General features: G+C 38.8%; 3 protein-coding genes across 4 annotated transcripts; 1 reads left to right on the top strand and 2 right to left on the bottom strand.

The window, feature by feature from the left end:
• Nucleotides 1-444: 444 nt before the first annotated feature.
• On the bottom strand, nt 445-5,485 carry mat2al (methionine adenosyltransferase II, alpha-like). Its single transcript, XM_079178678.1, has 9 exons — nt 5,075-5,485; nt 4,021-4,098; nt 3,018-3,140; nt 2,826-2,938; nt 2,486-2,629; nt 1,960-2,178; nt 1,693-1,875; nt 1,023-1,156; nt 445-923 (listed from the first exon to the last, which is right to left on the bottom strand). The coding sequence occupies exons 1-9, from the start codon at nt 5,148-5,150 to the stop codon at nt 821-823; spliced, it is 1,173 nt and encodes a 390-aa protein (XP_079034804.1). The 5' UTR covers nt 5,151-5,485; the 3' UTR covers nt 445-820.
• Nucleotides 5,486-8,591: 3,106 nt separating this feature from the next.
• LOC306710343 (vesicle-associated membrane protein 8) lies at nt 8,592-11,565 on the top strand. Of its 2 annotated transcripts, none has more exons than XM_079178816.1 (3): nt 8,592-8,719; nt 9,426-9,596; nt 10,936-11,565. In XM_079178816.1, the coding sequence occupies exons 1-3, from the start codon at nt 8,717-8,719 to the stop codon at nt 11,071-11,073; spliced, it is 312 nt and encodes a 103-aa protein (XP_079034942.1). In that variant the 5' UTR covers nt 8,592-8,716; the 3' UTR covers nt 11,074-11,565. The 2 variants fall into 2 exon arrangements, with proteins under 2 accessions (XP_079034942.1, XP_079034941.1); XM_079178815.1 differs by lacking the exon at nt 8,592-8,719 and adding an exon at nt 8,887-9,104.
• On the bottom strand, nt 11,177-17,421 carry hnrnpd (heterogeneous nuclear ribonucleoprotein D). Its single transcript, XM_079178812.1, has 8 exons — nt 16,821-17,421; nt 15,030-15,198; nt 14,392-14,553; nt 14,157-14,288; nt 13,956-14,055; nt 13,395-13,550; nt 13,207-13,302; nt 11,177-11,975 (listed from the first exon to the last, which is right to left on the bottom strand). Exons 1-7 carry the CDS (start codon nt 16,988-16,990, stop codon nt 13,235-13,237), a joined length of 957 nt encoding a protein of 318 aa, XP_079034938.1. The 5' UTR covers nt 16,991-17,421; the 3' UTR covers nt 11,177-11,975; nt 13,207-13,234.
• Between the last annotated feature and the right edge of the window lie 118 nt (nt 17,422-17,539).

Genomic DNA, 17,539 nt, shown 5'->3' with positions numbered 1-17,539 from the left:
TTTCCTTCCTGTTCAGATGTCCAGTTTAACATAAAAAGAAAAGCAGCTCAACTTTCCATCGTTTTTTCTTCAACTACAAATGTTTTTCCAGCTCCTGATGAATGTTGTGTAACCTGAACTCCATCCAGCGGCAGCTCGAGTCATCACAGGAGTGAATAAAAGTAATATTAGTGGAAGAAGTGCAAATAAAATCAGTACAATAAAATAAAACAAAAAAATTAAAATAATGTAAAACAAAATAACATGAAAGTAAAATAAAACTAAACAAAAAAAGTTAAGTAAACCTATATAATAACTATAATAATAACTCAATCACCTGATATTTGGTAACACAGTGGTGGAAAGTAACTAAGTATATTTACTCAAATGACCATTTTCTAAATACTAATCAAGTAAAGTAAAAGTACTTTGAATGTGAAATGAAGTAAAGTACGTGAGGAGGTTTATGCAGCGCTTTAATCACCAAATATTATTATCAAAATACATGATTTGTTTTTATAAAGTTGACAGTACCGGACAATACTTCCACGATATTCAAAAGAAAGAAAATCACATTCATAGCATCATCATCATCATCATCATCATCATCATCATCATCATCATCATCATCATCACGTTTTAAACAAACTACATTTTCTCATACAGGAAAACAGCATAAATCATGATTTTGTTAAAATCAAAATGAATTCTTCAACAAAGGCCACAGAAGACGTTTGTGTGTTTCAGCTACACAGTCGCGTTCGGATGAATTGATTCCTTTGATTGTTTGATTATTAGGACATTAACTGGAATGTGAGCGACTCCCCCCAAAAAAAATGACTCAAAACACCAGCGCCTTCGGTTTCTCCCAGGGGAACTCCTCTCTGCCGAAGTGACCGTAGCAGGCGGTGGCCTGGTAGATCGGCCTCTTCAGACCCAGCTCTCTGTGAGAAACAAAGTCACAGCACACGTTTATATTAAATAAAAACAATACAATAAAAACACGAGTATTCTTTCTCAGTCGTGGAGAGCGAAGCGCGTACTTCACGATGACCCCGGGCCTCAGGTCGAAGTTCTTCTGCACTATCTGCAGCAGCTCGTCCTCGTCTCGGTTCGATGAGCCGTAGTGGAACACGGAGATGGAGAGCGGATGGCTCACTCCGATGGCGTAAGAGATCTAAAAGGGAGAGACGTACGTCGTCATTGATCAGCTATCAGAACATCTTCTGACTTCAGGTCATTAAGGAGGAGCATCGCTCATCGGACACAAAATGATAACCTGTACATAAAGTCTCTTCAGTCTCGTTCTTTATCTAATATAAATGTAACATTTCCTTTACGCAACAATGTGTTCACAAGAGTTCACAGCCATGCTAGCTGCTCTATGAGGCTGTTAGCATCTTAGTTAGCATGCTAACATTTGCTAATGAGCGCTAAACACAAAAATACAGCCGAAGCAGGTTTTCATCTACCGGAGTCCAACAAATTTTAATTTATTCTGCTTCCAAAAGACTTGAATGCTCCCTTTAAAAACATTTCTAATTTAAAGTTACTGTGAGGAAGTTTAACTGGTTCTGAACCCGTCTCTGTTTAATCCTGATCCTCTGTTAATTAAACTAGACCATCATTTAGAAGATTGTATATTTCTATCAGTTGAAAACAAACAGACAGAGGTTTTAAACGTAGATTGTGTCTCTCTCTAACCCTCCTCACCTGAACGAGGACTCTCCTACACAGCCCGGCTTTGACCAAAGACTTGGCGACCCAGCGTGCCGCGTACGCTCCGGACCGATCCACTTTGGAGTAGTCCTTCCCGGAGAAAGCCCCTCCTCCGTGCCCCCCCCATCCTCCGTACGTGTCCACGATGATCTTACGCCCCGTGAGTCCTGCGTCACTCTAATAACACAATAACAGCATCAACTTCTGCTTGGTTGATGTATTTTCTTTTGTCACATTCCCCCCGGTTCAGTCCTCACTCACCTGTGGGCCGCCCAAGAGGAACTTCCCACTGGGCAGCAGGTGGTAGATGGTCTTGTCGTCCAGGTACTTGGCGGGAATGACGACCTTCACCACCTTCTCCATCAGACTGCGTCTGATCTCCTCCAGGGTGATTTCTGGGATGTGCTGCACCGAGATGACCACCGTGTGAACTCGCAGAGGCTCCATGGCTCCGGAGTTGTCTCTGTACTCCACTGTGACCTGCAGAGACGAGCGCAGGGAGCTCCTTTTACTCCTCAGTGTCAAAACTAACAGCACAGTGAAGCTGGAGGAGATGTTTTTAGATGAGGGGGGGGTCATATTTTATGTCACACTGTCTTTCATGCAGCCCTAGTTGTTTTTACAGTATGTTTTTTGGGGGGTTTTGAGCCGCTCCAGACATTAAAGATGTATTGAATAAAATGGGTCGGGGTCAAACCGTCGGTGCCTTTAACCCCCGTGTGTGTGTGTGTGTGTGTGTGTGTGTGTGTGTGTGTGAGCCCCTCTGTCGGCCTTTAAGACGGCTCACTTGTGATTTGGAGTCCGGTCGTATCCACGGACACTCTCCGCTGAGCGACAGCTCCCTGATCCTGAAGTTGAGCTTGTGGGCCAGCATGATGGTGAGCGGCATGCACTCCTCCGTCTCATCGGTGGCGTAGCCGAACATCAGACCCTGAGGAGACGAGCAGGCGGACGCACACGGGAAATAAAGTCTTGAGCGGTCGCGTCAAAGGTTTCTCTTTAAACCTTTAAACTGAAGTAACTAGCAGCTAGCATGGCTGTAGTGAGGACATGTTAGTTCAGCGTCTGTTACATTTAGATATATTTTTAAAAGGATAAAGTTGAGGTTTAGAGGTGAAATACTGAACCTGGTCTCCGGCCCCGATGTCCTCCTGATCCCTGCCTTCAAACACACAGTCCGATATCTCCTCACATTGCGGCTCCAGCGCCACCAGCACATTGCAGGTCTTGTAGTCAAAACCTGCAGATCACAGTTGGAACTCAAGTCACTTAAATCCCTGAGAGAAAAAAAGGTAGTTATTAAATAAGAACCCTCCCACCTTTTGAAGAGTCGTCGTAGCCGATCTTCTTGACGGTGTCTCGGACCACCGTCTGCAGATCCACGATGGCCTTAGACGTCACCTCTCCAACCAGCAGGACCATGCCCGTCTTCGTCACACATTCTAGAGCAAAACGTCACGTTTGTACTCGACAAACAATCCGACTCAGGCTTTTTTAGACTCTCGTGTGAACGCATTGCATAATCGCGGTTTCTTAAACAGTCAATTATTGTGTGCTGAAGTCTGAAGCAGAGTCATTGAGAAGAAACTGAAGAAAGTCACGCAAGGAGAGCACAAAGGGAACGTTTCAGAGGGAGGGAAACGCATCTCATGAGCTTTGAGGGAGCCAGTGAGATCTGCAGGGCAAACACAGATGCAGCCTGAGTATTATTGGCTGTTTAAAACTAGTATTAGTACTCAAAACCTGTTAAAGCTGTAAATATGTCACCTCATTATGTTTCTTTATATCTTTTCATGTGAGCAAGTAACCATTTAGATTCCCAATATGTGGTCAGATTATCCAAATAATGCATGTTTGGAAATGTGCTGCATCGTCTTCAGAGACCGGGTTTAAAGGTGCAGTGTTTGGGATCTAGCGACATCTAGTGGTGAGGTTAATAACAGCTCATTCTAAGGTAACGAAAACACAAAGATTCTCGTTTTCAGGTGATTATACACCAAAGAAAACATACTTAATAGCATATTTAATTTCTGCCAATATATCCCCCTAAATGCCACGCACTGTACCTTTAAGAGCAGCCAGCACTCAGTCAATGTCAGCATCAAACAGGTAATAAAAGGTATTTTAAGAACGGGTGAGTCAGCGCGATCCAGAGAGGTCTTTGAGCAAACAGCCAGAAATGAGCGCATAAAGAAACATTACGCAGTTTGGTGCAGCGGTATGCGGCGTTAGCCACGGACAGACGCAGAGTTGCACACTCACATGATAAACAGTTAATCCTCCAGTCGGGTTTCATCTGGATGCTAAACATTGAAAACTCACCACAGGCCACTTTAGAGTCGGGGTCTTGACTCAGATACGCATCGAGCACAGCGTCACTGATCTGATCACACATTTTATCTGTGAACACAACGTCAGACGTGTAAATAAATACTCATACTAATACTAATACTTCTCACAACTTACTGAATGTGATTCAATGATGTCTATGCACACGATCAATAAAGTTTAGAGACTCTGGGTCTCCGTAGTTTAACAGATCTTAAAGGAAATACAGTTAAAAAAACTTATGATAGGTAACGAAGTACTGTCCTCGAGTACTTTTTGAGTATTTCCAGTGTTGTACATTTGTTTGACAACATTAGTTACTCTGCATATTAAGATTATTTATATAAATGAACTAATATATTATGATGTATTATTATAAATTAAACTACTGAGCAGTACATAAAGAACACATTAATGCATCAATATTTATAATCCAGTATTATAATATATATTATTCTGCATGAGTACTTTACAAGAAGTACTCAGGACTCTTACTTCAGTAAAAGTAGCAATATTACAGTGTATTAATACTATGTTACAAGTAAAAGTCCTGAATTCAAAATGAAGAACATAATATACATTATCAGTGGCGACAGAAGTACTCAAATAGTTTACTCAAGTAAAAGCATAGAAATACAAAAAGTACCAAAAGTAGAAGTACTGATGATGCGGAATGGTACTACATTATTATTGTAATGTTGCAGCTGGTAAATGTGGAGTTTATTTTAACTACTTTGTTTACTTTTGGGTAGTTTAACATATAATAACACATCATCATATCTTAGTTGTTATGAAAGTAACTGAAGCTGTTAAACACATGTAGTGAAGTAAAATGCACGGTGTTACATGTATGGTGATGAAGTTTGAAGTGGCATAAAATGGAAATACTTATGTACACATGGTACTTAGTACAGTACTTGTAGAATGCTCAGTTACACCACTGACTTTAACAGACAGGCACGTCCAGACAGTGTACTACCACAGTACACACAGTAGTACACACAGTAGTACACACAGCAGTACACGCGGTTACACATGAACACAGTACCGGAGTGTCCTTCTCCGACGGACTCGGACGTGAACAGGAAAGTCTTCCCGCTGCGGTGCGCTCCGCTCGGGTTCATCTTCGGCTCGTCGGTCGGTGTCTGTTCTCGGTTCTCGGGTGCAGAGAAATCCTGAATTTAACGGAAATGTAACGGCCCCGTCGCACTTTAAGTGGAAGTAGCTTCTGATGTTCGCCGACACTGATTATAAAAACAATAATTAACTCTTGACGGTGGAGATTAAAAGCATTTCAAGATTTACGACAGGCGGATTAACCGTAAAGCTCTGGGAGACAACTGATGTAACGTTTCACCAGATGTCCTACACAGTTACTATTAATAATAATAGTAATAATAGTAATGGTAATAGTAATAGGGTGATAAAGACACGCCGTTAAGTACTCATCGCCTCATCAGTGGGGGTTGTACACGGCTGAGAGAGCTGAGAGGATGTTTACAAGTTAAGGTCCTTCAGGCAGCAGCACGGACAGCCTCAAGATGGCGTTGACGCACCACGTTGAATTAAATTAAATTAAATTAAATTACATATATATATTAAAGGTATAAGTTAAAAAAATACTTATATTTAGTCAAATAAACGTTAAAGTAAAATAAACATTACAAATTAATCAATATACAAAATAAAACATTAAAACATTACATAAACATTAAAAACACAGTACAAAATAATCATTAAAATAGTGTAAGTATAATAATAACTCAGCTCAATCACCTTAATTAAATGTGGTAACATATTCTATATTGTCAGTGGCGGAAGAAGTACTCAGATCTTTTACTTAAGTAAAAGTACCACAGTGTAGAAAAACACTAAAACACACACACACAAGTTGCATTCGAAAGAAGTAAAAATGCAAAAGTATTACCATCAAAATATACTCAAAGTAACAAAAGTAAATATACTGATTATGCAGATTATGTCAGTGTAATATATATGAATTTTAATTATTGATGCATTAATGTGTTCATCACTTTAATGTTAAAGCCAGTAAAGGTGAAGCTCATTTTAACGACTTTATTGCTTCATTCAATGCTGTGTAGTTTAATCTATAATAATAAATCATGAGTTAGAATTATATTTTGTATTATTTATCTAAATCGGCAAAGTAAGTAGTAACTAAAGCGAGTGAAAAGTAACAGAGGACATTTGCTCAAATTGAATTTAGGTATTATTTTGATATGCCCTCAATGCTATCTTCTTTATTATTTCAGTTTTTTGCAACATTATAATATTATTTCTCATTTCAGAGTAAAGTAATATTATATTTCTCTCTTGTTACTTTTATTCAACAGCTGTAGTAAATTGACCTACATTACAGGTTAAGAGTTTGCCTGCAAAACATACATAATTTGTAGTGTTGTTATATTGGATTACATTATATTCACAGTCTTATCTACAGTATATGAACAAAAACACAGATTGCATTATAATTTAAAGCGTTGCTGTTATTTATGTAGAAACACTAAAAACAGTCAAAGAAACTGCTTCCCACAGAGCCGAGTGTACGACTGTGTGTTTGATAGCTGAACAAAAAAACATCATAAACTTCTCAAGAGTAAGATTTATTGCAGGTCTGGTAATAATATGCAGCACATCCACGTGATCTGTTGTTGTGGCCGTTCCTTGTATTTAACCCCTAAAATACTGGAACACTGCTCATGCATGGTGTTCTAGTGCATTTGCTATTGACTTATAATATCTTAAAACACAAACGTCTTAACTAAACAAAGTCCATGATCACAATGAGTACTAGTGAGAGAGACAGCCAGCGTGCACTTTCACACTCACATACTGCACAATGTCTTTACAATTAGGCTTAATTATCTTATCTAAATAGTGCATTCATTTATTATATATTTCTATTTGACTTTGAGCAAACATATGCCTTCACTGTTTATTTAGTATTTGACGAGCATTCACTGAAGTGCAGCACGCTCCCAGTGTTCAGCCTGTGACTCAGATCCTCTAATCACGGAAGAACATCTCGTACCAAGTACTAAAAGCATGTCTCCACCCGTTTAAAGGTGGATTCAGGAATGCACTTTATTTGTTCCTTTGGGGATATTATTATTTTTACAGTTCGGAAATATGAATGAGATTATCTCTTGACTTCTAAGTACATTATACTCAAGTATTGTAGAACTCTGAGGTACTTTACTTGAGTGTTTTAATATTATTTGATCCCTTTAGTTACATTGCAGACATTGTAGATCGATAATACAAAATAGAAATTATACATTAAACTACCCGGCAGTATATAAAGTAATTATAATCAGCTTCATATTTACACGCTGCAACATTAAAGTGATGAACACATTAATGCATCAATCATTATAATTAAATAATATTAATTATATTATTCTGAAATGGGCCATTTGAAGGACAGGTGCCCAAACATCTAATCTATTCAGAGTATTTCTACACTGTAGTATTGCTACTTTTTAAGTAAAAGATCTGAGTACTTCTTCACCACCACTTAGTTAATTTGCAGACAAAGATTTAAAAAACCTGTAAGATATAAAATACAAAGTATTGTTACTTAGTAGAATAAATTCATAAAATTATCTCTTCAGCCAGCTACAATATTAAAATACATCTCACGTGTTACTGCATCAATAACAACAATAATATATTAGTGTAATACATAATAATGTAACAACAGAGCACATTTTGGCAGCATTTTACACATTTTAAGCACATTTTAAGTTTGATTTTAAGTAAAAGATGTTAATGATTCTAGTTATTCCTGTTCTCTTCTCCCTGATCTCTACTTCCTCGTGTAGCTGTGATGCTCACTGTTCATGCTGGTTGTTGTGCTGCAATACTTGAGAGGAAAAAGCAGAAATAAAGGAGAAAGAACTGGCGGCAGTGTTCACCACGGTCGCCATCTTAGTTTAGCTTATTAGCATGCTAATGTATGCTAATTAGCAGAGAGGCTGCAGGTTTATGAGGTTGATCAGAATATCTCATTAGTTTTGCAGATATTGTACTTTAAAAACAGACTAAAGACTTTGATGTTCATGACTCCTTTTAACTGAACTTCTTTTTGCCTTTTTACCATCTTTTATTATTATCATCATAATTATTATAATTATTATTGTCATATTGCATTTCAGACTTTTTTGTTTTTATTTCTATATATAAAATATATATTTTATTTACCTGTTTATCTCTTTTTAACTTTAATATGTGCTGCCTCTGTGTTTAGTGTTTAAGTGTGAATTATTATTTCTTTTATTATATTTTTTCAGCATAAACTGCTCAGAATGTAGGACAGTCTTATATATAAGCATTAAGCGTCAGACGCTTCCTTTCAGTCACATTGTTTACTACATATTCCACTGTTCATACTTATTGTATTGTGAGTATACGACTAATATTCAAATAAACGTAATGTTTCGTAGTGAATTTTTAAACCCAGTGCTGAACTGATGCTTCAAAACAGCACATTTGTGTTCATGAGCGGTCGCTGCTGAAACAACAAGCTGCTCAACACAGGATGAGGAAGTGAAGCAACAGAGCGACTTCACCTCTTTATTGCCCTGCAAACATCTCTCTGCTGAACACAAGAGCCCTTTGCCCAGAGACATCAGCTCAACACGGGTCTGGATCCTGTTCCTCACAGCTGATGGTACGTAAACACACGCGGAACATTAAGTGAAATGTCTTCTTTTATTGTTTTAAAGTCTTAAAAAGGGTAGATGAGTGTGTGGCAGCAGAGTTCATGAGAAGCAGGAAGTGAAAGTGCTGATGTGAGTTCTTCGAGGCGACGACGACACCGGCTGCTGCTGAAGCCAATGAGACTCAGGTTGAAGGCAGTTAATGAGTAACACAGCAGAGGTGCAACCTTCAGCAGACATTCGTTCAGCTCGTACTGTGACTCATGCAGCCACAAGAAGCTCAGACCTCTGCGTCCGTTCGTTACACCTGGAGGGCTGGATAACTTTGTGGAAACTTTAATTTCTTTCTTTTTGTATGAGTTCTGTTGTTGGTGACAGAGAAACACAGCTGTGATGGTAGGTGGTGTACTTTTAATACGTTTAAATATTGTTTGAATATAGTTTTTAAAGATGTTTTTCTTCTTGATATTATCTATAAATCATTCTCCATCGGTCTGTCCACGTCGCACGTCGTGATAAGAAGGTTTGCTTGAGGTCTTCATGTGATAATCACAGGCCTCAGGTAAACACGGACGGCTCTCCGCTGTAACAGGAAGTGAGGTTTGGTCATTTCAAATGACCCACAGAAGATGTTGATCTTTGACTTCCTGTGTGTTTTTTGCTAGATTTGTGGAGATTCTGACTAAAAACGATTTGATCCTAAATGTTTCCCCTCAGGCTGACACACGCCCTCAGGCGCCGGCCTCCGGCTCGGCGGCTAAACTGGACACGGTTCAGAGTCAGGTGAACGAGGTTAAAGTCATCCTGAAAGACAACATCAGCAAAGTGCTGGAGAGGGGCGACAGACTCGACGATCTGATCGGGAAGACCGACGACCTGCAGGCGTCTGTAAGTGTCTGATCATGACGAGCTTTAAGTTTCTATTTATGATTCACTGGCTGCTGGAGGAAAGTACAGAATCTCATTCACTGAAGTACAATTTTAAGATACTTGTACTTAACTTTATACTTCTACTCCACTACATTTTAGAAGGAACTATTGTACTTTTTACTTCTATGCGAGTAGTTACTTTTCAGATTAGGATACAACATAAAAAAACATAAACGTTTATAAAATACAGTAGTTTCAAAGCTTTTCTTTTTGCCTTGTGACAACTAAACTGGTTTTGTTTTGTCCTGTTATGAGTTAAGAGACAGTTCCCCTCTAAACGTCACAAATGGTTTCATTTAAATCAAAGGTTCTTTAACCTTTTGATTCTTAAGATCCACTTCTGATTGTTCAAATGTTTTTGAGGAACAGCTCAGAGGCTAAACGTGTTTTTATGATGTTGTTATGATGTGATTGGCGAAACTGCTCATAGAAATGATGCATTTAAACTGTAATTCTTCTATTTATCTCATTAATTATTGGGTACATTTAGGTCGGACTAGCTTTGTAAGAAACCCTGACAATAGACGTCGCTCAGAGGCCCAACGGTGGTTGAGAATAACTGATTTAAATAAATGTTTGAGTTTGTTTTAAAACAACAAAATAAAACTAATTCATGTATCAGAACTTAGTTTCTTCTTCTTCTCTCCCATTAATCATCTCACGACCCCTCAGATGTATCTGGTGACCCTTTGGAGGGGCCCGACCCCTATGTTGGGAACCTCTGGACTAATCTGACTATATGCAAAGTAGTTAAAGTAGCTCCATGCTGCTCTAACGTTGATGCTTCAGTGCTTCATGTTTATCTGCAGAACGAGTTCTTCTACCTTTGATACTTTAAGTGGATTTCACTGGTAGTACTTGCAGGTACTTGTAATGCAAGTACTTCTACACTACTCCACTTATTTATCTTATATTGTCAGATTCATGGTGGAAAACTGATGCAGAAACAGAATTATCATCTGTTTTTATTCCACACTCTTCTACCTAACCCAAATTCCGGCACCTACATTACCCACAATGCAACTCGACTGCAAACAGTTAGGTCTGGGGTTCGGGTGTGTTAAATGCTAGTAGAGGCTGATGTAGCCTGCAGCGGGCTGCAGAGGTCTCACCTCTTTCTAAACTTCACACCTCCAGATTATTTTCATTTTCACAGTGAAACTCATCAGACTTCCCTCTCATTATGCACGAGAACTCCTCGATCGTGTACTATTAGTGGAGTTCTCCTCCAAGTAAAGATCCTGTTCCGCCTTCATCGCTGCTCTTTTATTTGGTTTCCTTTACATTTCTTTTTCAGGCCGACTCGTTCCAGAGAACTTCCACGCGGGTCGCCAGGAAGTACTGGTGGAAAAACGTCAAGATGATGATTATAATCGGGGTGGTTGTGCTGATCATCGTCATCCTCATCATCCTCTTCGCCACTAAAGTCATATAAATGAATAAACCCTCTCTGCGCTCGCTCAGCAGCTCAGGACTGAAAGCCATGAAGGTGGATGAACCTTCTCTTATTGAGCATTGAAGACGCACTCACGAGAGCCTCTGGTCATTTCAGCTCAAACAAACAAGAGCTAAATATTTATTTAAATTCAAAGGGTGCACAACTGCAAGCTTATTGATTAGGCTAAAGATAAAGATAAAGATGAGAAGATAAATGGTTAGAAACTTGGCTGAAATACTTCCTTGAACACTCCACTAACATGTGACGTAATATTAATATTTCACAAAAAGGATCACAAATCCAAATGTTTATTTTTATTTTATCGCATTTCTTAATGTCCAATTACCTGTGTGTATATATGCTGAATGTTTGACTGATAAACTCTGTAATTACGTGTATTTTATGACTGAAGACTACGATAAAGAGGATCAACTGTAACACTGCTTTTGTCTGCATTCTTTGCGAGCAATAAATATATATATTTATATATATATATATATATATATATATATATATATATAATGTGTGTGATCTGTTCCAACCGATCCAACATTTCAGTTGTGTAACAAACAAATTCACAAATAGCATCTGAGAACATTAAATACAAAAAACAAGAAGGGAAGAGGAAGAGGAAGAGGAAGAGGAACGCAAACTGCTAAATCTTTGCAGCAATCTAAATAAATGCAAAACACCAAAAACGTTGTTTTTTTTTTGTTAAGATACAACACAAATACTCCGGTAAACGTAGAGGAAGTGTACTGCAGGTCAAAGTGCTCTTCGTTATTCTCTTACACTCAGCTCAGTGATCTTTGCTGGATACCACCATGATCATCATCATCATCATCATCATCATCATCTCTCTCTCTGGCCTTCGCTCCACCAGCTCACTGCTCTGAAACCTACGAAGAACAAACGAACACAGATCAGCTTTAGGTGAACAACGACCTCCTCAGCTCAAAAACAGACAGGAATCCCCCGTGTTTAAAATGTCCAATGTCAAAACAAACAAACTGAGAACAATTAATTTAACATTTTACAGTTTAAAAGTTAGTCCATAAGCTAGAAATCCTGAAGTGCAATAAGTTGAAGAAGTCAAACTACTGAATGGAAGAAAACCTTCGATTGGTGAAATAAAAATACACGTTACAGAAAGCATTACATGCAAATTTTCTGGAAACTTCTTGTTTTACAAAAAGGTTACAAGAGGAAGATTTGTTACAGGAAAATTAAGAAAAAAAGAGTCTCCTCTTCCATCGCTGTGAGTAACACAAAACAGAGCAGCACATGTAGACAAAGTAAAGCACTTCATCCCCCAAACACCGTCTCCAACCAGGTTTTAGCTCATGGACTACTGGCTACAAGAGCTCACCAAGCAAGCATGTAGATACCATTAGCAATGCATCTGTTAACAATGGGAACTGGAAAGTCCAGAGAATGCTGTACGTACCCTTTGAAAAGCAAATAGTTAATTTAACATATTTAGAATCATTACTTGTGGGGGAAGTAAGGGCCTGTAAAAAACAACAATTACATGTGTATATTTGTTTAAGTTTTACATTACAAACAGCTGCAAAGAAATGAAAAAAATGGAAAGAAAGATGACAAAGCTGGACGTGTCCCATGTTGTTTAGTTTAGAAGTGCGGATACAGGATGTTGTAAGACCATACCAAATGGCAGCATTCGAGAGCGTATGCTTCTCGTACCCGGTCCGCATTGAGCGGGCCCTGAGAGTATCTGGGAGTCAGCTCATGGCCTGCAAGGAAGCTCCGCTGGCAGGTACAAACAAGGTATGTCAGAGTTAGGAGACAACATACTTCCTTTTCTGTTTCCTTGCACATCCTTAACTTTGGCATCCATTTACTGTAGTAGCAGTACTTTACCTGTTAACGTTACAGATTAAAAAAAAAAAAAAAAAAAAAGAGAAGGTGCAAAAGAGGCAGCAGAAGGCCGGCTGTTAAAATAAATCGGCACACGTGTGTAGCCTCTATGTTACCACTACTGTAAAGCACTTGACGGTGCTGAGAAAAAGAAATTTACAAGATGAAATTATACAAAATGTTACCAAACAGCAAAGTAAATATAACTACTTTAAATCCAAGGTAACGGGGCGTACGTCTGTCTTTACGTACCTACTTGAAGACGAGTGTTTGTCCTCCGTTAATACGGCTTGTAACTGTTGGTGTGACCACCGCGCCGCGGCGACTTGCCGTATCCGTCGGATTGATCTAAACGTGTGGTACAGAATCTGATTACAGGTGTATTAATCACTTCACGAGTAACAGCAGACACGTGGAGCAGCTGAGGCGGCGTTACTCACTGTTGTAGTCTCCGTATCCGTAATAGTTGTTGTAACCGGGGTAATCGTAGCTGCCGTAGCCTCCGTAGCCTTGATTACAGTAACCGTAATTCCCATAATTCCCATAGTCTTGATTCCAGTAGTTGCCGTAACCCTGGTTCCAATTTTGATTGGGACCTGAAGTTAAACAAGTTTGTATTGTTAGTATGACTTGGAATCTTCACCGTCTCTTTGACATGTTTAAGAAGTTCTTTACAGCATTTTTTACAGAACAGAATTTGATTCTTTTTAGTTTCTGATTCTTTTGTGTCGGTTGTTGTCGAAGGGTTTCCGTGACTTTAAGGGACATTTCCTCTGAAACATCTGCATATATATATATATAATATATATATATAATATATATATATATATATCCAACGCTGATGAACAACATAACGTTAAGTGGTGAAACTGATCCGTCCGAACATTAAAGAATAGTTTAACCAATAAGCTAAAGATGTTTCTCTTTTGATCTCAACTGAGCCACAAATACTTCATTTCACCCAAAGCAGGGATTAACGGGTGCTGTTTTCCTCCACTCACCACCGCCTCTTCCTCGAGACCTGGACGAGTATCCACCTCTTCCTCCCCAGTACTGCTGCTGCTGGTACTGTTCCTTGGACATTGCCACTTTTATTTCACACTAAGAGAACAAGAAGTAACTTTTAGCTCCACGGTGACGATAAAACGCCTCCAATACTACGTGTCAGAGTTTTCCTTGACAGGAGGAGGAGGAGTGGGTACCTTGCTTAGTCCAATATTGTGGTACTTTTTCTCCATGATGCCCTTCACTGGCTCCTCCTCTTTGAATGTGATGAAGCAGAAGCCTCTTCTTTTGTTGGTTTTGTTCTCCATGGGAAGTTCAATGGACTCCAGCTGTTCACATTATCAACCAATGTAGAAAATAACATGAGTTAATGGATAAAAATATGATTCCAATGAACCACAGCTTTAATAATTAGGTTAATAATAAATATACCTCTCCGAAGGCACCAAAGTACTCTCTGACTTTCTCCTCAGGAGTGTCTGGAGAGAGACCCCCAACAAAGATCTTCTTCACGGGCTCCTTGCTCTTCATGGCCTTGGCCTTTTTGGGGTCAATGACCTTTCCATTGAGTTTATGTTCCTTATGTGTAACAACCTGCAGAACAAAACACACGGAGCTGATTGTTTGAAGTAAAGACATCTGACCTCAATGCAAATAATATTTGTTATTAAGCTAATAATCAGACCTGGAAGCTGCTTTATTTCATTTATTATAGAACTTCAACTATGTTCATTAACAATCAATCTCCTGCTTAATTTGGTATTAAGATATTCAGTTTATAATGATTTACAACAGAGAAAAGTAGCAAATGATTAAAGAGGATAGCAGCAGATTGTTGTTTGTTGCTGATCCAGCCCCAGTTTGTGCCTCTGCTTTACTAAAATGACATCAAGTCGTGAAGCTAAACATCAGATTTGTCTAAACCGGCTCATTTTCTTATAATACAGCACTAATACAAGATGTATTCCCTATTACACAGCTTCAGTTTACATGATATGTCACTACTGTGCATGTAGCTTTACCTACAGATTATATATAAACAGTGTTTCTGGGAGCAGGACTATATATACCTTGTCAACACTGTCGGGTTCTTTGAAGAGCACAAAGCCGAAGCCCCGTGAGCGTCCGGTCATGGGGTCCAGTTTCAGGGTGCAGTCTACAACCTCTCCGTACTTAGAGAAGTAATCTTTCAGGTCCTTCTTAGTCGTGTCCCAGCTGAGCCCCCCAACAAACATCTTCCTATTGACAAAACAGCACATTTAAAGAGATCATAACTCACAACTCACACTGCAGAATGAGAAACGGCACTTGTTTACTAGTGTGTAGCTAGTGGTGGAGGAAGTATTCAGACGCTTTACTGAAGTCAAAGTACTAATACCACACTGTGAAAATACTTAGAAACTACTAAGATGAGGGACTAGTTTAAACTGTAAGATGAGGGACTAGTTTAACCTGTAAGATGAGAGACTAGTTTAAACTGTAAGATGAGGGACTAGTTTAAACTGTAAGATGAGGGACTAGTTTAGACTGTAAGATGAGGGACTAGTTTAAACTGTAAGATGAGGGACTAGTTTAACCTGTAAGATGAGAGACTAGTTTAAACTGTAAGATGAGGGACTAGTTTAAACTGTAAGATGAGGGACTAGTTTAACCTGTAAGATGAGGGACTAGTTTAACCTGTAAGATGAGAGACTAGTTTAAACTGTAAGATGAGGGACTAGTTTAAACTGTAAGATGAGGGACTAGTTTAGACTGTAAGATGAGGGACTAGTTTAACCTGTAAGATGAGGGACTAGTTTAACCTGTAAGATGAGGGACTAGTTTAACCTGTAAGATGAGAGACTAGTTTAAACTGTAAGATGAGGGACTAGTTTAAACTGTAAGATGAGGGACTAGTTTAAACTGTAAGATGAGGGACTAGTTTAAACTGTAAGATGAGGGACTAGTTTAGACTGTAAGATGAGAGACTAGTTTAAACTGTAAGATGAGGGACTAGTTTAGACTGTAAGATGAGGGACTAGTTTAGACTGTAAGATGAGAGACTAGTTTAAACTGTAAGATGAGGGACTAGTTTAAACTGTAAGATGAGGGACTAGTTTAGACTGTAAGATGAGGGACTAGTTTAAACTGTAAGATGAGGGACTAGTTTAAACTGTAAGATGAGGGACTAGTTTAAACTGTAAGATGAGGGACTAGTTTAAACTGTAAGATGAGGGACTAGTTTAGACTGTAAGATGAGGGACTAGTTTAAACTGTAAGATGAGGGACTAGTTTAAACTGTAAGATGAGGGACTAGTTTAGACTGTAAGATGAGAGACTAGTTTAAACTGTAAGATGAGGGACTAGTTTAAACTGTAAGATGAGGGACTAGTTTAGACTGTAAGATGAGGGACTAGTTTAAACTGTAAGATGAGGGACTAGTTTAAACTGTAAGATGAGGGACTAGTTTAGACTGTAAGATGAGGGACTAGTTTAAACTGTAAGATGAGGGACTAGTTTAAACTGTAAGATGAGGGACTAGTTTAGACTGTAAGATGAGGGACTAGTTTAAACTGTAAGATGAGGGACTAGTTTAAACTGTAAGATGAGGGACTAGTTTAGACTGTAAGATGAGGGACTAGTTTAAACTGTAAGATGAGGGACTAGTTTAAACTGTAAGATGAGGGACTAGTTTAGACTGTAAGATGAGGGACTAGTTTAGACTGTAAGATGAGAGACTAGTTTAAACTGTAAGATGAGAGACTAGTTTAACCTGTAAGATGTTTTTTAAACCCTAAGATGAGTGTAACGTCACCGTACCCCTCATCATTTAAACTGTAAAATGAGATTTAAACCCTAAGATAAGTGTAACGGAACCGTACCCATCATCCTCCTCGTTTTTACTGGCGTCTATTCTCGACCCCTCGGCCTCGCCCCCCATCAGGCCACAGTCTCCGGCCGCAGACATCATCTGGTCATCGCTGGTTGCCTCTCCGTCCTCTTCCATTCGCATCATGGTCGAATCCTCGCTAAATTCATAGTCGTCCGACATTGTTGTTTGTTTTTGTCGCTAAACTCAAGCTACGTCGTCTGCAGAAGCTAAGCTAGTTGGCTTGCTAATGCTAAGCTAATATTTTGATGTCATATATCGGCGGTTATAACTCTTAGAGCAATCTAACTAGTTTGCCTAAGTTGATCAAATTGTAATACTAGTCTAAATTTAGACAAAATTATGTTTCATAAAGGTAAAATTGAGTTTCAGTTGCTACAGTTTGATAGGTGATTTGTGATCGTCGCTTCTTCTTCTTCTTTCAGTTTATTGGCGGACGACAAAACCAACGTTTAAGATTCATGCCGCCACCTACTGTACCGGAGTGTGTAACACCATGACGTTATGACAGTTCTAATTTAAACACAATAATAATTTTATTTATACATTTAATAAAAAACAAACAAAAAAATGTTAGATTCTGGATATTAAAACCGTTACTTGGGCGTCGCTTTGTTTTCATTGCAGCCCATTTCCGTTTGCTTCTTCTTCTTCTTCGTCTAATTTACGGCAGAAGCACGCTGAGTAGCGCTACCCTGTCGAATAGCGGCC

Source organism: Pholis gunnellus (genome assembly GCF_910591455.1).
Source record: "Pholis gunnellus genome assembly, chromosome: 18".
In the NCBI taxonomy this organism is placed as follows: domain Eukaryota; kingdom Metazoa; phylum Chordata; class Actinopteri; order Perciformes; family Pholidae; genus Pholis; species Pholis gunnellus.
Note: the sequence above shows the minus strand (reverse complement) of the source record. Positions and strands in the feature narration are given on the sequence as shown.

Bases quoted from the DNA above. Each gene is read 5' to 3' on its own strand.
- mat2al (XM_079178678.1), bottom strand. From the start codon at position 5,150: ATGAACCCGAGCGGAGCGCACCGCAGCGGGAAGACTTTCCTGTTCACG. The intron at 2,179-2,485 runs GTGAGCCGTCTT...TCGTCTCTGCAG, and splicing joins GACCGGACTCCAAATCACAA to GTCACAGTGGAGTACAGAGA. The intron at 1,157-1,692 runs GTGAGGAGGGTT...TCTCCCTTTTAG, and splicing joins GTAGGAGAGTCCTCGTTCAG to ATCTCTTACGCCATCGGAGT.
- LOC306710343 (XM_079178816.1), top strand. The intron at 9,597-10,935 runs GTAAGTGTCTGA...TTTCTTTTTCAG, and splicing joins CCGACGACCTGCAGGCGTCT to GCCGACTCGTTCCAGAGAAC.
- hnrnpd (XM_079178812.1), bottom strand. From the start codon at position 16,990: ATGTCGGACGACTATGAATTTAGCGAGGATTCGACCATGATGCGAATG. The intron at 14,056-14,156 runs GTACCCACTCCT...TTGTTCTCTTAG, and splicing joins ACAATATTGGACTAAGCAAG to TGTGAAATAAAAGTGGCAAT. The intron at 13,303-13,394 runs GTGAGTAACGCC...CCACACGTTTAG, and splicing joins CGGATACGGAGACTACAACA to ATCAATCCGACGGATACGGC.